This window comes from Ammospiza nelsoni, chromosome 1, assembly GCF_027579445.1.
Source record: "Ammospiza nelsoni isolate bAmmNel1 chromosome 1, bAmmNel1.pri, whole genome shotgun sequence".
NCBI classification, from domain to species: domain Eukaryota; kingdom Metazoa; phylum Chordata; class Aves; order Passeriformes; family Passerellidae; genus Ammospiza; species Ammospiza nelsoni.
Window position 1 is genome coordinate 38,737,923 of NC_080633.1, and position 16,218 is coordinate 38,754,140.

The 16,218-nt window shown below is 37.5% G+C and overlaps 1 protein-coding gene across 4 annotated transcripts in view; it reads left to right on the plus strand.

Annotated features, from left to right (window-relative positions):
* LOC132073561 (ubiquitin-conjugating enzyme E2 E2) overlaps positions 1–16,218 on the plus strand; it is a 201,862-nt gene that overhangs the window by 7,547 nt on the left and 178,097 nt on the right. For all 4 annotated transcript variants that reach the window (XM_059472672.1, XM_059472687.1, XM_059472662.1 and 1 more), the window contains exon 3: positions 5,470–5,520. In XM_059472672.1, coding sequence (XP_059328655.1) covers positions 5,470–5,520 — 51 coding nt within the window. The remainder of the gene's footprint in view (positions 1–5,469; positions 5,521–16,218) is intronic.

Here is a 16,218-nt window from a genome sequence, read left to right on the forward strand (position 1 = left end):
TGATACCTACTGTATGTGGAGGAAGGTTTGTGCATCTCTATTTGGAAGACTCCTCTTTTGCTTTTCATTTAAGTTTTATGGAGTCAGTAAAAGAATTTTCAGTAGCATGAGGTTTTATAATAATCAAGATTTAGCAGTGTGCTGACTTTTGCTTGTGTAATTGTAAACTGCTCCCTGTCTTGTGTATGAATATACTGTTCATGCAGCTTAACTGCTTTCCAAGGTGATCTCATTACAGAGGCTGTGTGACACCACTCATATTTCTATTTGAGTAAGATTCTTGGTATTGAGATATGGAGTTTCTTCTGTTAGCATTGCAGTGGATGGCATCAAGAAGGCAGAATGCCATCACATGCTGTCCTTCTCTGTTAATACTTCAGGACTAGCTGCTGTACAGGTGTAATAGCTTACAGCATATGTCGTGCAGTGTACTGGTCCTTCAATTTTCCTCACCCAGAGGGCATCACCTTAAATAGCAACCTTTCTTACCCAACATGTCAAGAGTGAGAAACTCGCTGCATATCACAATTACAGTTCAGACATGGAATTGAATTGCTGTCCTTGAAAACAGCAGGCATCTTGTTACCTCTTAAGTAGCAAATCTTAGCATGACCTTTGGATTGAGAGAAGTGTAACCATTCTTGGCTGACATAGTAGCTCAACAAATAAATGTATTGTTTTGCTTGGCTCCTGAAGTTGCTGATTGAAAATCTGTAAACCTTTATGGCCAGTCTTGACATTTTTTAATAAATATCTGTGCCTGCAACAAATTGTGAGCTGTAGTTGTACAACTTTAGTTGTAATATTTTAATTATTCAGAGAAGTTGCAGCCTTAAGGAGGAGCAAATAAGCAATAAATTAAATTGGTTCGAAATTCAACAAAACTGAGTATTTCCCGCCCCCCATCTTTTTTTTTTTTTTTTCTGAGAGGTTCATCACAGAATCTGGAAATGATATTTAGCATGTTGAATATGACGGCAAAATATGGAGTGCTTTTTCTTACAAGAAATATCCTTGTCATTTATCTATGTTTTAATAAGTAGCTGAGAATATATCTTTTCTTCCAGTATGAACCTAACCATCTTTAGATCAATTTCCTGCTCAGTCACAATTTATTTAGTATTTAAATGCATACCAGTGACTGCATTTTTAAATATGTTCTAAGTAGTATATTCTTTGATATAAGCTATTGATTCATCTGGCTTTTATGGGTAGAGAGACATGTAGTTTAGAAAAGCAGATGTGGTAAAAAGAGTTTATTGTCATGTGGTCCTTTATTTTATTTCATTTCCTATTAATAATGTTGGGAAATTCTCTAACACGTTCACATCTTTCTTAGCTTTAGGGAATTGTTCCATGAAGGAAATAACTCAGTCCCTTTTGGCTTGGTACAGTAGTAAATATGTGTCTGTGAGAATTAATAATATTTGAAATCCACAATGTACTTTCATGCTTCTGAATGTACGAGTAGATTAACCTTTGCACCATTACTGGAAGGCAACTGTGTTTGTTCTTTTTTGTTAGTTAAAGTGAGGGATTTTTTTTTTATATATGTGTGTGTATTTACATGAGAGACAAGAGTCAGATGACTTCTCTAAGACCAAACAAAGTATCAGATCTGACATTGCAAATTAAATGTCTTATGTGTGCAGCCCAGGGCTTTGATTACCAGCAAGGGCCTCACCTCCTGCCATCATCCCCATTGTCCAATATGTAATAAACCATAGTGTCACTAGTTTAAATATAAACTGGATATATGTAATTATTTCAATATAGAGGGTTTTTCCCTCTCTGACATTTTTAAACATGACTATTATTGAGGCAGAATATCCAAAGAAATAGATGCCAGAAAGGACCCTGAAAAACAATGTTTTGTTGCCAGAGGCCGCATTTTCTCGCAGTGAATCCTCTGTGGTCGGCGAAGGAAATGAGGCACGTCCTCTCCTGTGGCAGATTCCGAGGGCAGCTCGTGGGGATAGAGACGAGTGCCAGGGCACGTGCAGACAAAGGGCAGCTCGCACACTGGAGGTCTCTATCAGTGCAAGGCTCTCTGGGATGCTGTCCGATGATTTAATTGTAACGTTGAATGCTGTGACATGTGAACAAGCTACGTGTCAGCTGTTCTACAGAAACTGTTTATGAATGAGCTCTCAGCATGAATGCAAGGTAAATTAAGGTTGCAAGAAAAGAAATGTAAGGTGTATGAATTAATTTTAGTTTGGGACACCACAGAGCAGGAGAATAAACATGGACAGCTTGCTGAGGAGCAATTGATGGACAGTATTGTACTTATACGTTTATCTTGTTTGTATAAAAATGATAATGAATTAAACATCTTTGTCTTAGATGTTTGCAAGAGCAATGATGTTTTTTGAACATTAATAGACAGTACCATCTGATCAATTTTTACATCTTGAGGCAGAAAGGTGGTTTGTCTGTGTCTGCTCAATCGCAGAATAGCTTGATAAAGGGCCATTTTAGTGCTCTTGGCATTAGAAGTTTTGGCTTGAACTAGAACAGATAGAGAAAATCAGAGACTTTTGTTTTCAGAAGGTAAGGAACGTGCTTTAGGATTTAGCAGGAAGAATGTAAAGATTTTGATCTAGGACTGAAGTTGTTGTAGTCGTCAATCCATTCTTGATGTGCCTCATACTCACTCTAATGCCATGAAATATTAACTATATTTACTACTATATGTAAAACAAAGGAATGATCTCTGACACCAAAAACAAGTGCAATGCCATCATTCTGTAACTTCAAAAAAGGCTGAGAAAGCAAAACAACTCATAAACCACAAAACTGAAGTTTCCGTGCAGCCTAGGTTTTCTGTAGTTTGAATTTGTGTATTTGTGTATAAATTTCAAAATCATGGCAGAATTTTGTAATATACAGAAGAAATATTTTAAGCATTCTCACAGTTATAAGATCTCCCTTCTAAAAGCTGTGATTTGTTAGGATTGTTTCAAATGGGCTAACTTTTAAAACAATATTTTTGTGCTTAAAATTCACTAATTAAAAAGGGGTGACTTTCAGTGTTACTACAATGATTTTGTGTTTGATTAAGCGGACTGTGCCTGTGTTTTTATAAAAAAGTTATGATATTTATTGGAGGAATTCTATATGCTGGAGGTGCAGACATCTCAATGAGTAGAAAAAGCAAGTAAAGATGAAATTGCTTCCCCTCTACAGAAATAACCTTGTGTGTTTGTGTGTATGTAGGGTATATACACCCAGCTATTCAAGGACATGGCTTGGGAATGTCCAGAAATCCTTAACAACAAAGTTGCCCTCCCTGGAGTTAAAACTCTGGCAGGATGCCTGTCATGTCTTTATGGGGTGACCTGGAGGATATGGCAAATCCACTCCAAAGTTTTGAGATGGCAGCAAGTTGAGTGTGAGCATTTGGTACATGCAGGGGCATTTTATATTCTATATGCCAATATACCTGAATGCTTATTTTGATAAGCTATTTACTTTGCCTGCATTTATATGCATAGAAGTTAAAGAAAATTTAAGCATCTGGAAGAGTATTTTTATCTTTTCAATGCTGTCATCAGGTCTTAATAAATGATTATTACCTCTGCCTACAAATCTTACCCACGTATGTCCTAATTATTTCAGAATGTGAATGATAAAGGCTTGAGTTCCTGGTTCAGGCCAGTTCTTCTACTGCTGTTGGTCCATTTATTCATTAGAGCCATAAAATCAATTCATAGTGGCATAAGGGGAATTTTGATAGTGGCTGTGAGACTCCTAAACATGCAAGATTGTGTTTGGATTGTAGCAATATATAAAGAATTAAACTGCTCTTTTTTATTTTATACATGCCAATATACCTGAATGCTTATTTTGATGAACCATTTTCTTTACCTATATTTATATGCAAAATGGATAACAGTCGTTTTTAACAAGATATGTGTAGGTCAGGCCTGAACCTTTGGCTTGTGGCTTGAGCACCTATCTCAGGAATTTGAGTGGTATTATAGTGTTATTATTTCTTTTTTAGTGTAGGGAATAATAGAAATAGCAATCTGCTCTGTGCATGAAATCTTGTGAAGGAGAAGGCAAGAAAAAAACTGCTAAAGATGTATTGAATTGTTTCTATTTTCCTTCCTCCTTCTACATATTTATGTTTTTGCACTAAAGTAGCCTGTGGAAGAAGCCTTGGCTATAGTTTATAGGGAAGGTGGCATTCACAGTCCTGCTTATGGCATCATAATCTGGCAAGTCTTTGGGAACTGTAAACTCCTACGAGTTCCTTTGGGAGCTCTGTATCGTATTCTGCATACTTAAATTTCTTCAGAGGTCAAGATGCTGGCTCTGATGCAGATGCTGGTGTAAGGGAAAAGAGCCCCCATTGCCAGCTGTGGCAGAGATCAGCTATTCAAGGACTTGGCTGGGAAGCGTCAGCCTGGGAATATCCAGAAATCCTTAACAACGAAGCTGCTCTCCCTGGAGGAAGAGCTCTGGCAGGATGCCTGTAATGTCTTTATTGGTGACCTGGAGGACATGGCAGAGTGCACTGAGAAGTTTTCAGATGACAAGCAGTTTGTACACACCGGGGCAAGGCTGCGGCTCAGAGGGATCAGGCCAGGCTGTAGGAGGGGGTTGACAGAGAACTCATGAAATTCAGCAAGGACAAATGAACACCATGGATGCGAGGAGGACTTACCCCTTGCTCAGATGCACACTGGGGATCGTGTCTGCTCAGAAGGATGTGGGGGCCTTGGCAGACAGCAGGCTCAGTGTGAGGCAGCAACAAAGGCTGGGCTGCCTCCTGGGAGGTATTAACAGAAGCATAGTCCACAGACAAATGAAAGAGATTTATCTGCCTTTACTGAGCTCTCATTAGACTGTGTCTGGGATGGCATTTACCCAACTGTATCCCCTCAGTAAAAGGAAGGCAGGTATCAGAGCAAGTCCAGCAGCAGGTCCCCAGGCTGACCAGGGAGCTGGAGCACTTCCCTTTGGGGGAAGCTGATACCAGCCCCCCAGTATATGTAGGAGGTTGTGAAGTCCTGGGTGGGCTTATTCTGGGCAATTTTCCTTTGAGCTGGGTTTTTTTTTCCCTGCCAGTACAATATTCATTATTAAGAAGCTAAATATTCTGGAGGGCAAGAACTGCAAGACATATAGTTGGAGGGGAAATAGAGAAAGAGGGTATATGAGATATTTAGTAATTGTGTAAGTGAGCCAAGGAGCTGAGATTCCTGACCTGTGGAAAAAGTGTGATTTTCTAGGTGGCTGCTCATGGCATTTGTTCCATATTGGATGTTCATTTTTCAGAAAATATTTGGTTTTTATTCTGCATGTTCTCGCACAGTTTCATGAAACAATATAGATAGACTTTCAGACAGAAATTCTAAGAATTATATTTTGTTACTATTGATTGATGTAAAAATGTTCATAAAGTTGAAAAAACACAGATTGAAAAAAAAAGTCCTGATAGTATTCTTTTTTCTTTTAAAGAATTCAGAAAGAACTTGCAGAAATTACATTAGACCCTCCTCCGAACTGTAGGTAAGTTCACCTGGATTTTATTGATTTGGAATATGAAAATTAAATGTGTGGATCTGTGGAAATTGCATAGGGGACTGAAGTAAATTTTAGTTATTCCTTTGTGCTGATAATTTAGTAATTTTGGAATAAGACCTGAGAGATAATATGTTGCCTACGTATAAATAATTGATATGACATACTTTCTGGTAACCAAAGTAGTGGCATAAATGGATGAACTCTGTGATGCATTAATAGATACAGGACAAATACCAAATCATGCTTCATTTCAGATATTAAATCAGTAATATTTTTTTTGATTCTGTGAAATGTAATCTTAGTGGCAGTCGCTGGGTATATTTGGTTCCTTTCTTTGCAACTTGTTAATACACTGTGAATATAATGGAGGAAAGAGAGTGTTATAGGGACAAACTGTTAGTAATTTTCTGACTGTGTTTGTTGCAATTAATTTTGATATTCAATGGACACTTCCTGAGTTAGAGTATAGCATCATATAGACTTTCTGATAATGACTGTGTGCTTGTTTGGTTTGGGTGTTTCATTTTGTTGTGGTTTGATTTGGTTTGGTTTGAGGGGGCAGTTTGTGTTTTTTTTGTCAAGTATATTTCCTTCTGGTATGTTTAAAGTCGGCTTTGAAATGAATGATGAGGTAGACCTTGAAACCCTCACTGTCTGGTGGCTGGGGCTGTGTACAGTTGTTTTCAGATGGCTGTCTCGGCCTTCTTATCTGTCAGCTTGTGACATATGGTCAGTGTTGGAGCTGGGCCAGGGCTGCACATTGCTGTTTAAAGGAATCCCTGCTACCGCACCTCTCGTGGCGAGGGGTTGGGCTCAGTGCAGAAGAATAGCTTCCACCCAGGCCTGCCAACCCATCTCAACTGATGTGGTTAGTAGGTCTCATTCTGTTACTGAACTAAAAAGAAAGATTGATAGAAATGGCTGATTGGATGCAGCGTTTATAATGAATCCCAGTATGTTTCGGTATTGAATTAACTAAGCAACTGGTAGTAAAAATGACAGTCAGCTTTATTGTTTTGGTCTCTTGACAAAAGTGTGTGTAAGAAAATACTCTAACAAGATTTGATGTGGTTGTGCTGGATCTCAAGATATAAGTCAAGTGGCTGTGTACCAAGGCGCTGCTTAGTGAAGTAGCCTTGCAATAATAGCATTCAAAGAGTATTTCAGTCAATTAGAATGAACAGTTTTTTGCTGGATAAAACATTTTAATAGCTAAGCTGTTCTGTCATGCTTACGACTATGTGTGAGTCTTCAATCACATCAAAGCTGTTTCATGTGGCAGATTTTACTTCGGTGTTGATGACTGATGCCTATTAGCGGATTGATTTGCTGAGATGAATATGAAACTTCAGTCTGTTGTAGAAGAATGGTTAAGTCTTTGAACTGAGAGTAAAAGGCTTACAGGTTTTTACAGCAGTGTCATTTTTTTCTGGTTTTCTGAAGCCCTCTCTTTATAACAAAGCAGTTGTTTCAGTATACATGATACTATTATATTTGATTTTTTTTGGTAGCAAGTGTGAAGTAAGCATTCGCTGTCTGGGTGGAAAGCCCTTTAGTGACTTGCAATTTACAAAAAAAACCAAGTAATCAGGAGGTTTCATGGGTTTGTTGAATTATTTACACTAATGATAAAACAGCAATAAAGTGCACTCCATGATGCTGTTTTGCAAAATCACATCTAACTTCATGTGTCTGCTGCTTTAACGCAGTTCTTAAGATGCAGAATTACTTCATGTTGTGGTAGATTGATAGATAACCATTAGTAAGTTTAATATTAGCAAATATGTTTTTATAGTCAATGCAGAATCACTTCATTTAGTTTATGCTTTGTTGACATAGTCTAAACAGTGTTTTCATTTGAACTTCATCTATTTTCTGTTATAGTTAAATGTTACAAAATAAATACATCAGCCAGGCATGATTCTTTAGAATAATGAGGAAAGCTGAGCTATTGTACAGTATATCTTAAAGTAATGATAGATCCTTTCTTAGTTTTAGTGAAATTTAGGTCATTGTAAAAAGACATGTTAGCTTTTTCTATTAAAAAGCCTAATCATATTTCATAAAGGTAAGTTCATTCCAGATGTAGGTTGCTTGAAATGGTTCTGATTCCATCCTACTTTCACTGTATGTACTTCTTCATATGTAAAATAAATAATGACTAGGCAATAGGAATGTGATAATTCTGAAAACTAAATGTCATAGGAGGTGTGAAGAAAATATTATTCAAGAATACAGCTCTCTTAAATAGCTACTTAGGAAGTTGTGGTAAAAAAGCTGTTAAGCTGAATTGGAACTTAGGTGGAGTATTGCAAAATAATTTGCAAGACTTTTCATTAACTACAGCAGGCCAAAACTTCAGGTTTCTTCCATTCATGAAAAAAGCCCCAAATGGAACAGTATCTGTAGCACAGTAGCATCCCTCAATTGCATGGCAGGCTACACAGTCACTGCAATCTCCAAGGCAGCTGCAGCTTCCACTGCTGCAGCAGCTGTGATCTTAACATTTCCCCTGCCTCATCCTTGTGAAGGGAATAGACTGTATAATCGTTGTGTTTGTTTGGAAGACAAAAAAGTCTTGCTCACAAATGTGCCTTGGAATTGGCAGATTATCACTGCTGGGACTTGCAGCGTCTTTCCAAAACTGTGGAAAGCTGTGGGTTTCAGAGTTCCTGCAAAATCTGTCACTTCAGCTTTAAATTATTTAATACTATAAGAAATTAGAGTCGCCTGCCTCCCTACTTCCTTTTCTGTAGTTTGGGTACTGGGCAATGGAGTGAGTCCTCTTGGCTCCTTCCTCAGGACTGAGAATGTGTAGTGTTCTACATGTAAAAAAAGCCAAGCTGGGGAGGGGGGTGGACGGTGTGGGAGGTGAGCAGTGTAATCATTGCTATTTTTGGAGGAAGGCATGTCATAAAAAAGCCTGTTATACTTCACATTTAACAGAAAGAACTGGATGGTTTTCAATATGTGTTTTCCCATTCCTTCCCCTATTTTACTTTTGTAATGAGCTGAATTTACTGGCAAGGACAGTCCTGAATTCAAAGCAGTACCATTTATGTTTTAAATCTGCAGCATTGTGAAATTTCAGTTTGTCAGGAGATGGTACACCTAAATTGTAGGCATTTGCCATTCCTGTCTTTTTTTCCCTCTCATTGAAATATCAAAGCTTGATTGCTAGAAATGGCACACATATTATGCTCCTGAGTATTGCAGAATATAGCTTTTCTCACAGGTGATAAGATCCTCATATTTAAGTGTCATTTTCCTATATTGCCTTACTGAAAGAGGGGAACAGTTGGAAATACTTGTAGCTAAAATAATGCCTTTTCAAGCTTCCCCATATTTTCGGCTGCATTGTGCATGAGACAAGTGATTTCATAGACTACAACTTCTTGTATAGTATTTCCCTTCTCACTGGCAAGAGGACAATATCTCTGTGACAACTTCTACCAATTGCTTACATGGGAAAATAATACTTGGAAAGTATTTCATGTATTTTTAGCTTCTTTCAATGTGAACTTAGAAGCTGGAAACGAGGAGAGCCAGCGTGAAGTGAATAGCAGCTCTCTGTGGACACCACTTGGAGCAACTGCTCAAAATTTTCCTATTAAGTCACTGATCTTACCTATATTCCCCTTCACGTTTTCTTTTGTTGTTCTCTGGTGTGTTTTTCATAATTCTTCTCTTTAGTGTGTATTTACTGCAATTCCTCTTTTGTTCTTTACATTTCATTTCTTTTACCCTCTAGCAATGTAGGTGATGCTTGGGACTGTTAAGGAGTGTGCAGCTTAGTGGGCAGAATGATTCTCATTCCAAAACAATCAGTTTAAAATCCTGTGTATAGTGTTATCTCTTCCATTTGTTTGTAATCATTACATTAATTCCTTGCTTTTTATACTGTCTGCAAAATTGATAAGCAGGCGGCATATGTGATTCTAGTATTTTGCTTTTGAAAATGAATCACACTGATAAAACTTAAGGCAGTTCCCTTTGGGATGATGTTCAGAAGAGCCAAGTGGAATGGCAACATTATCAGTTTGACTTAGGGAGAGAGGTCAGTGTGCCTCATGGATATCTCTTGTATTATTAGTGACTGTATGGAGTCCAACATTTCTATTTAATACTGCTTTGATTCTGTTTTTGCTGAAATGTTGAGGCTGGCGTCTTCACAACTCCATGGGATTATGTGAATTCCAACAATTTGAGTTACTGTTCTTGGGGCCATGTGTATACTCCTACCTAGTGCTACTTTAAAGCTAAAGGGATGGCACAAGTGTCAGGTGCAGAAGACAAAAGGGAGCACAATAGGAAGGACTGGGTGGGGGAAGATGGTCAGCCTTGCTCTAAAATGCAGAGGGGGAGAAGTGGAGGGACCTGGAGCAGCAGGTACAGCAAGTATCTGCCCTGCAGTTGTGCTCAGTGATTTTGATTGTTTGACTTGGAGAGGCATCAGTGTGTTGCCACAGGCAGCGCTGTGACTCATGTGATGCTAATGTGTGAGCAGGATGAAAAAGTGGAGTAAGAAATGCTTTCTCTGAACGTTTTTCTTTGCAAACATTTCCAGCCTGAATTCAGGCTCCCTTCCCATTGTGTTACTCATGGAGTTTACTGTCTGCCTGTATAGACTTATTTTGATCTGCCGCTAGTCACCTCTGTGAGAACATGTGACACAGAACTTTGTATATACCTTAGTCTTGTCTCTTTAGAATTTACAGCAAATAGCACAACTTAGTCAAAAAAGATAGGCATGGAAGAGGTTTATACTAGAGTGCAGGATCCTGTTGGTTTTTAATCCATGATGTATCAACAACTGAGGCTAAGGATGGATGAAAAATTTCAGTGCTTACTGCAACAGCTTTATGTTTTACTTTTGAGTCCTTTTCTGCTTCAAAAGCAGCAAGAAACGTGTCCCAAAGATTTGCAAGTTAGCAATCACACTGGGATTATATATTATAATAGCAATCATACTGTATTTTGTCACTTGAATTAGATTGCTGGGTTTTTTAACTGGTGGGGTTTTTTTAACTGGTGAAGTTTTTATATTGTATTACCTCGGTACCTTGAAGTAGCTTGGGTGAAAAGTGTGAGGTTACTTTTTAATACGTAAGCTTTTCATTCCTTTAGTTATTTTCTTTTAGATAGCGCAGAACCATGGTTCATGCTTTAAGCTCTGAAGTATGTAACTATATTAAAACATTTCTTTAGAAATATCTGTTTATTTTCACTGTGAAAGTGACTTTTCAGTGTCGTATTGTTTACAAAGCATCTGTTTTTTAAAAATAACACAGATGTTTCTTTTCATGGGTCTTCCATGTGTCAAGATGCAGTGTACTTGGAAGGCCATCAAAAATATAGCTGTTTTTTTTAGTGATCTGATATCTTTGAAAATCTATTATATGAAAAAATATTAGACAGCAGTGAACTTTTTTTTTGTTGTTGAATAAACTAAGTTTTCAATATATACTTGATTGCATTGTTGCTTGCGGTGGTGGAGTGATTTTTAGGATTGGTTACAGGTAACGCTCAAAAGTTTCAGGATGTGTTGTGGCCATTGGTGGCTTGAAATGTTAGCAACTTTCATGAAGGCAGGAGAGGAAATAAAAGAAAGGAAGGCAGTAAAGGGAACCTGCCACTGGCTGCCTGCCAGGTCTGGCAACTTCACTCAGCAATGACGATGTAAGGAACTGTCTGACAACACCCATTAATACCTCCCAGCTTAACAATACCTCCACATGATTTCTGCCAGTTCTCCCAGTTTTTGAATGATGACAACTTCTCCCCCGGGAGGAGAAGAAAAGAGGAACTAGTGTTAGAGAAGAATGAGAGTACTTCAGCAAGCACCGTGTGAGTGCAGATCTGGAAGGTCAGGGAGATGCCAGAGCACATCCTATGGCACAGCTGAAGCAGGAAAATGAGACTGGGGCATAAGGAGGGGTCAGGAAGATCACTTGTTCCTTGAAGCAGGAAAGGGCAGAAAAAAGCTCAAAAAGCAGCCTGTGGTGGATATGGGAGGGTTCCTTGATATTTGCGATGTGCTTCGTGTAGAAGATAACTAAAGCTCTGGTTTAAATTGTAACTTGGGGAAGGTGGTGTGAATAACTGTAACAAGGGTAAAACGAAACACTTTGATGCTTTTAGAGCGGGGAATTCTGAACAGAGAAATTCTTTTCCAGCAGTTTCATATTGAGTTACAGCTGGTCTTTGTAAGTCAGTCTCCTATGGTGTACAAGAGCAGTCCCCAATGCTTTCAGCTCCAGAATTTTTCAGAACACCTTTCATAGACATTTCTTTTGCCTTCTCCTAAATAGCTAAGCAAAGGTGTTGGTTTAGGGTGGGAGATTTTTTTGTTTGTTTGTTTGTTTTGTTTTTTCCTATGAGCCAGAATTTGATTTTATTATAAAACTGGTGTTTTATATGCATGTTTTTGTAATCTCCTCAATAAAAACCTCATGCAATGCACACACACAAAAAACCCTTCCCCCAACCCCTAAAATAAGTGCATTAAATAAACAATCATTGCTTACCAGCAAGGGAAGCAAAACCACCTTGACTGAGACTTTACATCATTGCTAGAAGACTTTGCAAAGACATACCTGAATGTGTAGATTTTATATATAGTTAGCTATTTTTGTGGGGTTTTTCTTTTTTTTTTTTTCCCTAAATGTAAACTAATTTCTAGTATGAGAACTATGTAAGGGTCAATTTCTTTACAGAAATTCGATAGAGGAGAATTATTTGAAAGTCTGACTGTATTAGGTACTACTGCACTGAACAAGCAGGCACTGCCATTTTGTGATAATCATGTAAAAAACATGCTTTTATTAGCAGCTCATTACCCTTTAGTAATTTACTCATTATTGAATAAATGAGGGAAATGGAAGATATTTTTTCTGTTGGTTGGGACTGACAGCATAATGAAGTATTTGTTTCCTTCAGTAAATGGCACAATCTCATAAGTGCATAACACTGTTGTCTTCAGTAAACCACATTTGAGCAGAATTTGAATTCTTCCTTTCCTTGTAATACTTAAATCCCATCCCCTTGGAAATCTATTTTTAAAAAAAATCAGTCTTTCTCAGTTCCAATACCACAGTTGTACAGCTTTTAAACAGCTATTAACTTTTAGTGCACTTTATTTTGAGGGGGTATTGTTTGTTTGTTTGTTTTAGCTTTTTGTTGTTGCTGGTTTTGTTTTGGATTTTTTTGCATATTTGTGACAGTCTAAGGCAATGCTGTAATTTTTCTTTTGCTCTTGGTATATATGGAAAGTGTGGAGATTAACAATTGATAGATTGAATGTAATGAAATTGTTTTCCAAAATCTTCTGGCAGAAAAGCTGCAGTTTAGGACTGAGAAGTCATGAACCTAGTAACAGAGCATGCTTTGCAATACTTTGGAAACAAACTATGAAATTGATCTGGATGCTGTTTTCTTGGTGAGCAATAAAACTTATTTATGCTGTACTTACACATTTGCAGCTTTGTTACAAGCTTTTTGGGGTATCTAATTGGCTGCAGCTTTGAATCATATAAATATGCCAAATGTTACTAATTACAATTAAGATATCTACTTGAAATAATCTTTGTTTTCATTTTCTCTGACAATTTTTTTTTCACTTATTTACATGCCTTTAATTTTTCATTTTAACAGTTCTTGCAACACTTTATTTTTGTTTCAAGGCTGTGGAATTGGATTAAACAGGGTTTTTAAATACTTCCATGTTGCTTGGAAAGAAGCCAGTTACTGTGTATTGGCTTAATAGAAACCATGCTTAGCAGTGCCTCACATGTGGCAGCTCGTGTTTGTGTGGTAAGGCATTATGTATTTTAAATATTACCTTTTATGCGACAGTCAAGTTTATGCCAGAATCTGAAGTTTCCTCTGATTAATGTTAACATTCTGGGGTTTTTTAGGGAGAAATGTGTAGTCAAATACATAATTTACTGTCTGCTTGGCACAAAAGCCATATTTATGTGGCCTTTGTTAACTGGAGATGCATACTGTGCCTAGAGAAGGCTATAGGTGAGTGATAATATGCTTTCATGGCACTTGTAGCCTTTTAATGTTGTAAATATTGTGGTGGCCAAGATGGTGATTCTGTAAGTAAGACTGAAATACAAGGGCTTGTGTTCAGTTTAGTAGATTGAGTTACATTTGAAGAATAAACTGTACACAGTTACAGCAATTACTCTTAGAGTAATGACACAGCTGACAACTCAAATCTTAAATTTCTAAAGGTTTTTTCTGGTTTGGGTGTTATTGTTGTATTGGATTTTTAAATTATTTATGTCTTATGTAACTTTTATAGAATTTGGAGTTTAGCATAGCCTCTAAGAATTTTAAAGCTTTTAAAGGTATTTATTCTGGATTATCTTGCTGTAGGCAGTCTCTTTGTATAAAATTCAGCAGTGACTTCTTAGTAAAATTTATTTATCAGAAAACAATGTTATTATGCAGGGAAGAAACAGTGAATAATTCCATTCTTTCAAAATGATTGCCTCATTTGTAGTACACATTGGTTTTTGGGGTAGGAGGGCTTTTTATTTCTGCTAGATTAGCTGGTGTTTGATTTAACTTTCGTTTAGGAGGTACTGACAGTAAGCACCACTGAATGCTCACATCATAAATCTAATACAGATTTTTATCCGTTTTATTATAATTTTAAAATTGTCAAAGGAAATTATATTCTTTCTGTGACAGTAGTGCAGTATCTTCTGCATATATCATAATTCTATGGGTAATGTACAAAACCTATGGTAACAAACTGGATTTTACTCTTTAAGTTGTCTTAATTCTAAAGTGGCTTTATTTTTAAGTGTGTTATTACACTAGCTTATGATTAGTCTGCTTACACATAAGAAAGCAGTATTTAGAATTTTATGCTTCAGAGCTAAATAGATACATATTTTTTAAAAATAATTAAAGTATGCTTGGGATAACTGTATAGTGTCAACTGCATGGTTAATTTACCATAGATGGAATCCAGAGAATTTTAAAATTCTGTACAGTCTCATTATTTACTATCTTAGGTAGCCTATATGGGATAAATATATGTATTGCCTACAAAATTAGGCATGTTAGAGAAGGCATTACATTCCATCTACCTTCCAGAGAAGATAGATGGAATGTAATGCAGTTAATTTTCAGAGAAGTTTAAGACTGGAAAATTAGATGTCTGCCTCATATGCAGTTTCAGATTTGTTGATATAAATAATTGATTGCTAAGCTCATAGCTGTGGTGTTTAGGGTTGCAAACCAGGGATTTAAAAAAACCTTCCAAATTTGGGGCTTGCAGCCAGGGTGGATTTGTAGGAGTATTGGTTTCAGAGTCACTGCAGTGAACGCAGCGCCAGGTTTTGCTGCAGCATGAGGTAACCATGGGTGGGATTCATTAAGCGTGCTAGGTTAAACTGTTGGCTGGAGTTTACTGGGCTTGAATGTTCCACAGGAATTTTGAGAGACTCTAGTGTGAAAATGGACCTTCCCATTATTTCAGGTTTTGTTGGATAGCTTGAAAGGCAGGGCATTCATGACTGAACCTTTCCTGGAAGGGTGTCTGGCTTTTGGTTGCGGGAGAAAAGTTAGCCTTGCTCCATGTTACACTGGAGCATGTTCCTTTTTCTGCGGCAGGGATCATGGGACACACTTGGGTTTGGTCATTCAAAATGCTTCATGGGAGAGCACTTCTTGGCACTGCACCTCTCAGAGAACTCATACTGCTGGTTGGGTCAGAAACAGAGCCGTGGCTTCTTGTATCTCCTGCATACAGTCTGCCACATTGCCTGCCAAAAACAATCCCTGGAGTCACTTTGTGCCTCAGGTACAAAGAGCAGGTTCTTTGTCTCCCTTTCCTGAGGTACTTGTATGAGATCTGCTGTAGTTTGGCTCAGAGAAAATATTTGGCTGTAGTGGGGGTGAAAACCCAACGCCCAAGGTGCCCTTCCTAATAATTGGCTGTTTGTTTATTTGTGTTCTGTTACACATAAAATAAGACCTGTCAGTCTATAAAACTGTTTCTAAAAGAGGACTGCTTCACTGCCATGTCTCATTCACAGCAATGTCCTCTTGGTAGCAGCAAGAACAGTAAAACACTTTGACACACAGTGTGCACATTACAAAAATGAAGTGTCATATCAAAAATGGCTGTAAACATTTTCACAGTCGCTTGTCATTACATGTTTGAAGGTGGGAAATTTTTAGAGAAGACAACTCAATCTTCTTCCTTCCCAGCATGTCCAGGCTGCCTAGAAGGGAAGATGTATTTACTTAGTATGGGATTTCAATGGGCTGTTGTGGACGTGACTTCTGCAATTCTAGCTGTCTGAGTACATTCCTCAATAATCTATCAACACAGTGATTAAGTATCAGTGCAAGAGATCTATTTTGAATTTTGATCCAGCATTAACGAAGTTAATTTTAGGGTTTTTTTGTTGCTACTTTTTTGTTGTTGTTTGTAAGCTGCAGACTTTGAAGAATAAGATTAGGTGATAACCAGTATCATTGCTGTGTAATACTGTCTAGCTGATAGGCATCACAAAATCAACTCAAAAATCTCATTTGTGCCTGGAATTACCGTGGTGTAAATCAGATTTAAATTCATGATTCAAGTGTAATGGCCTTCTGCATCACAAACTTTCCTAAGTGATATTTAATTAATAATGTATATTAACCATGACTCTT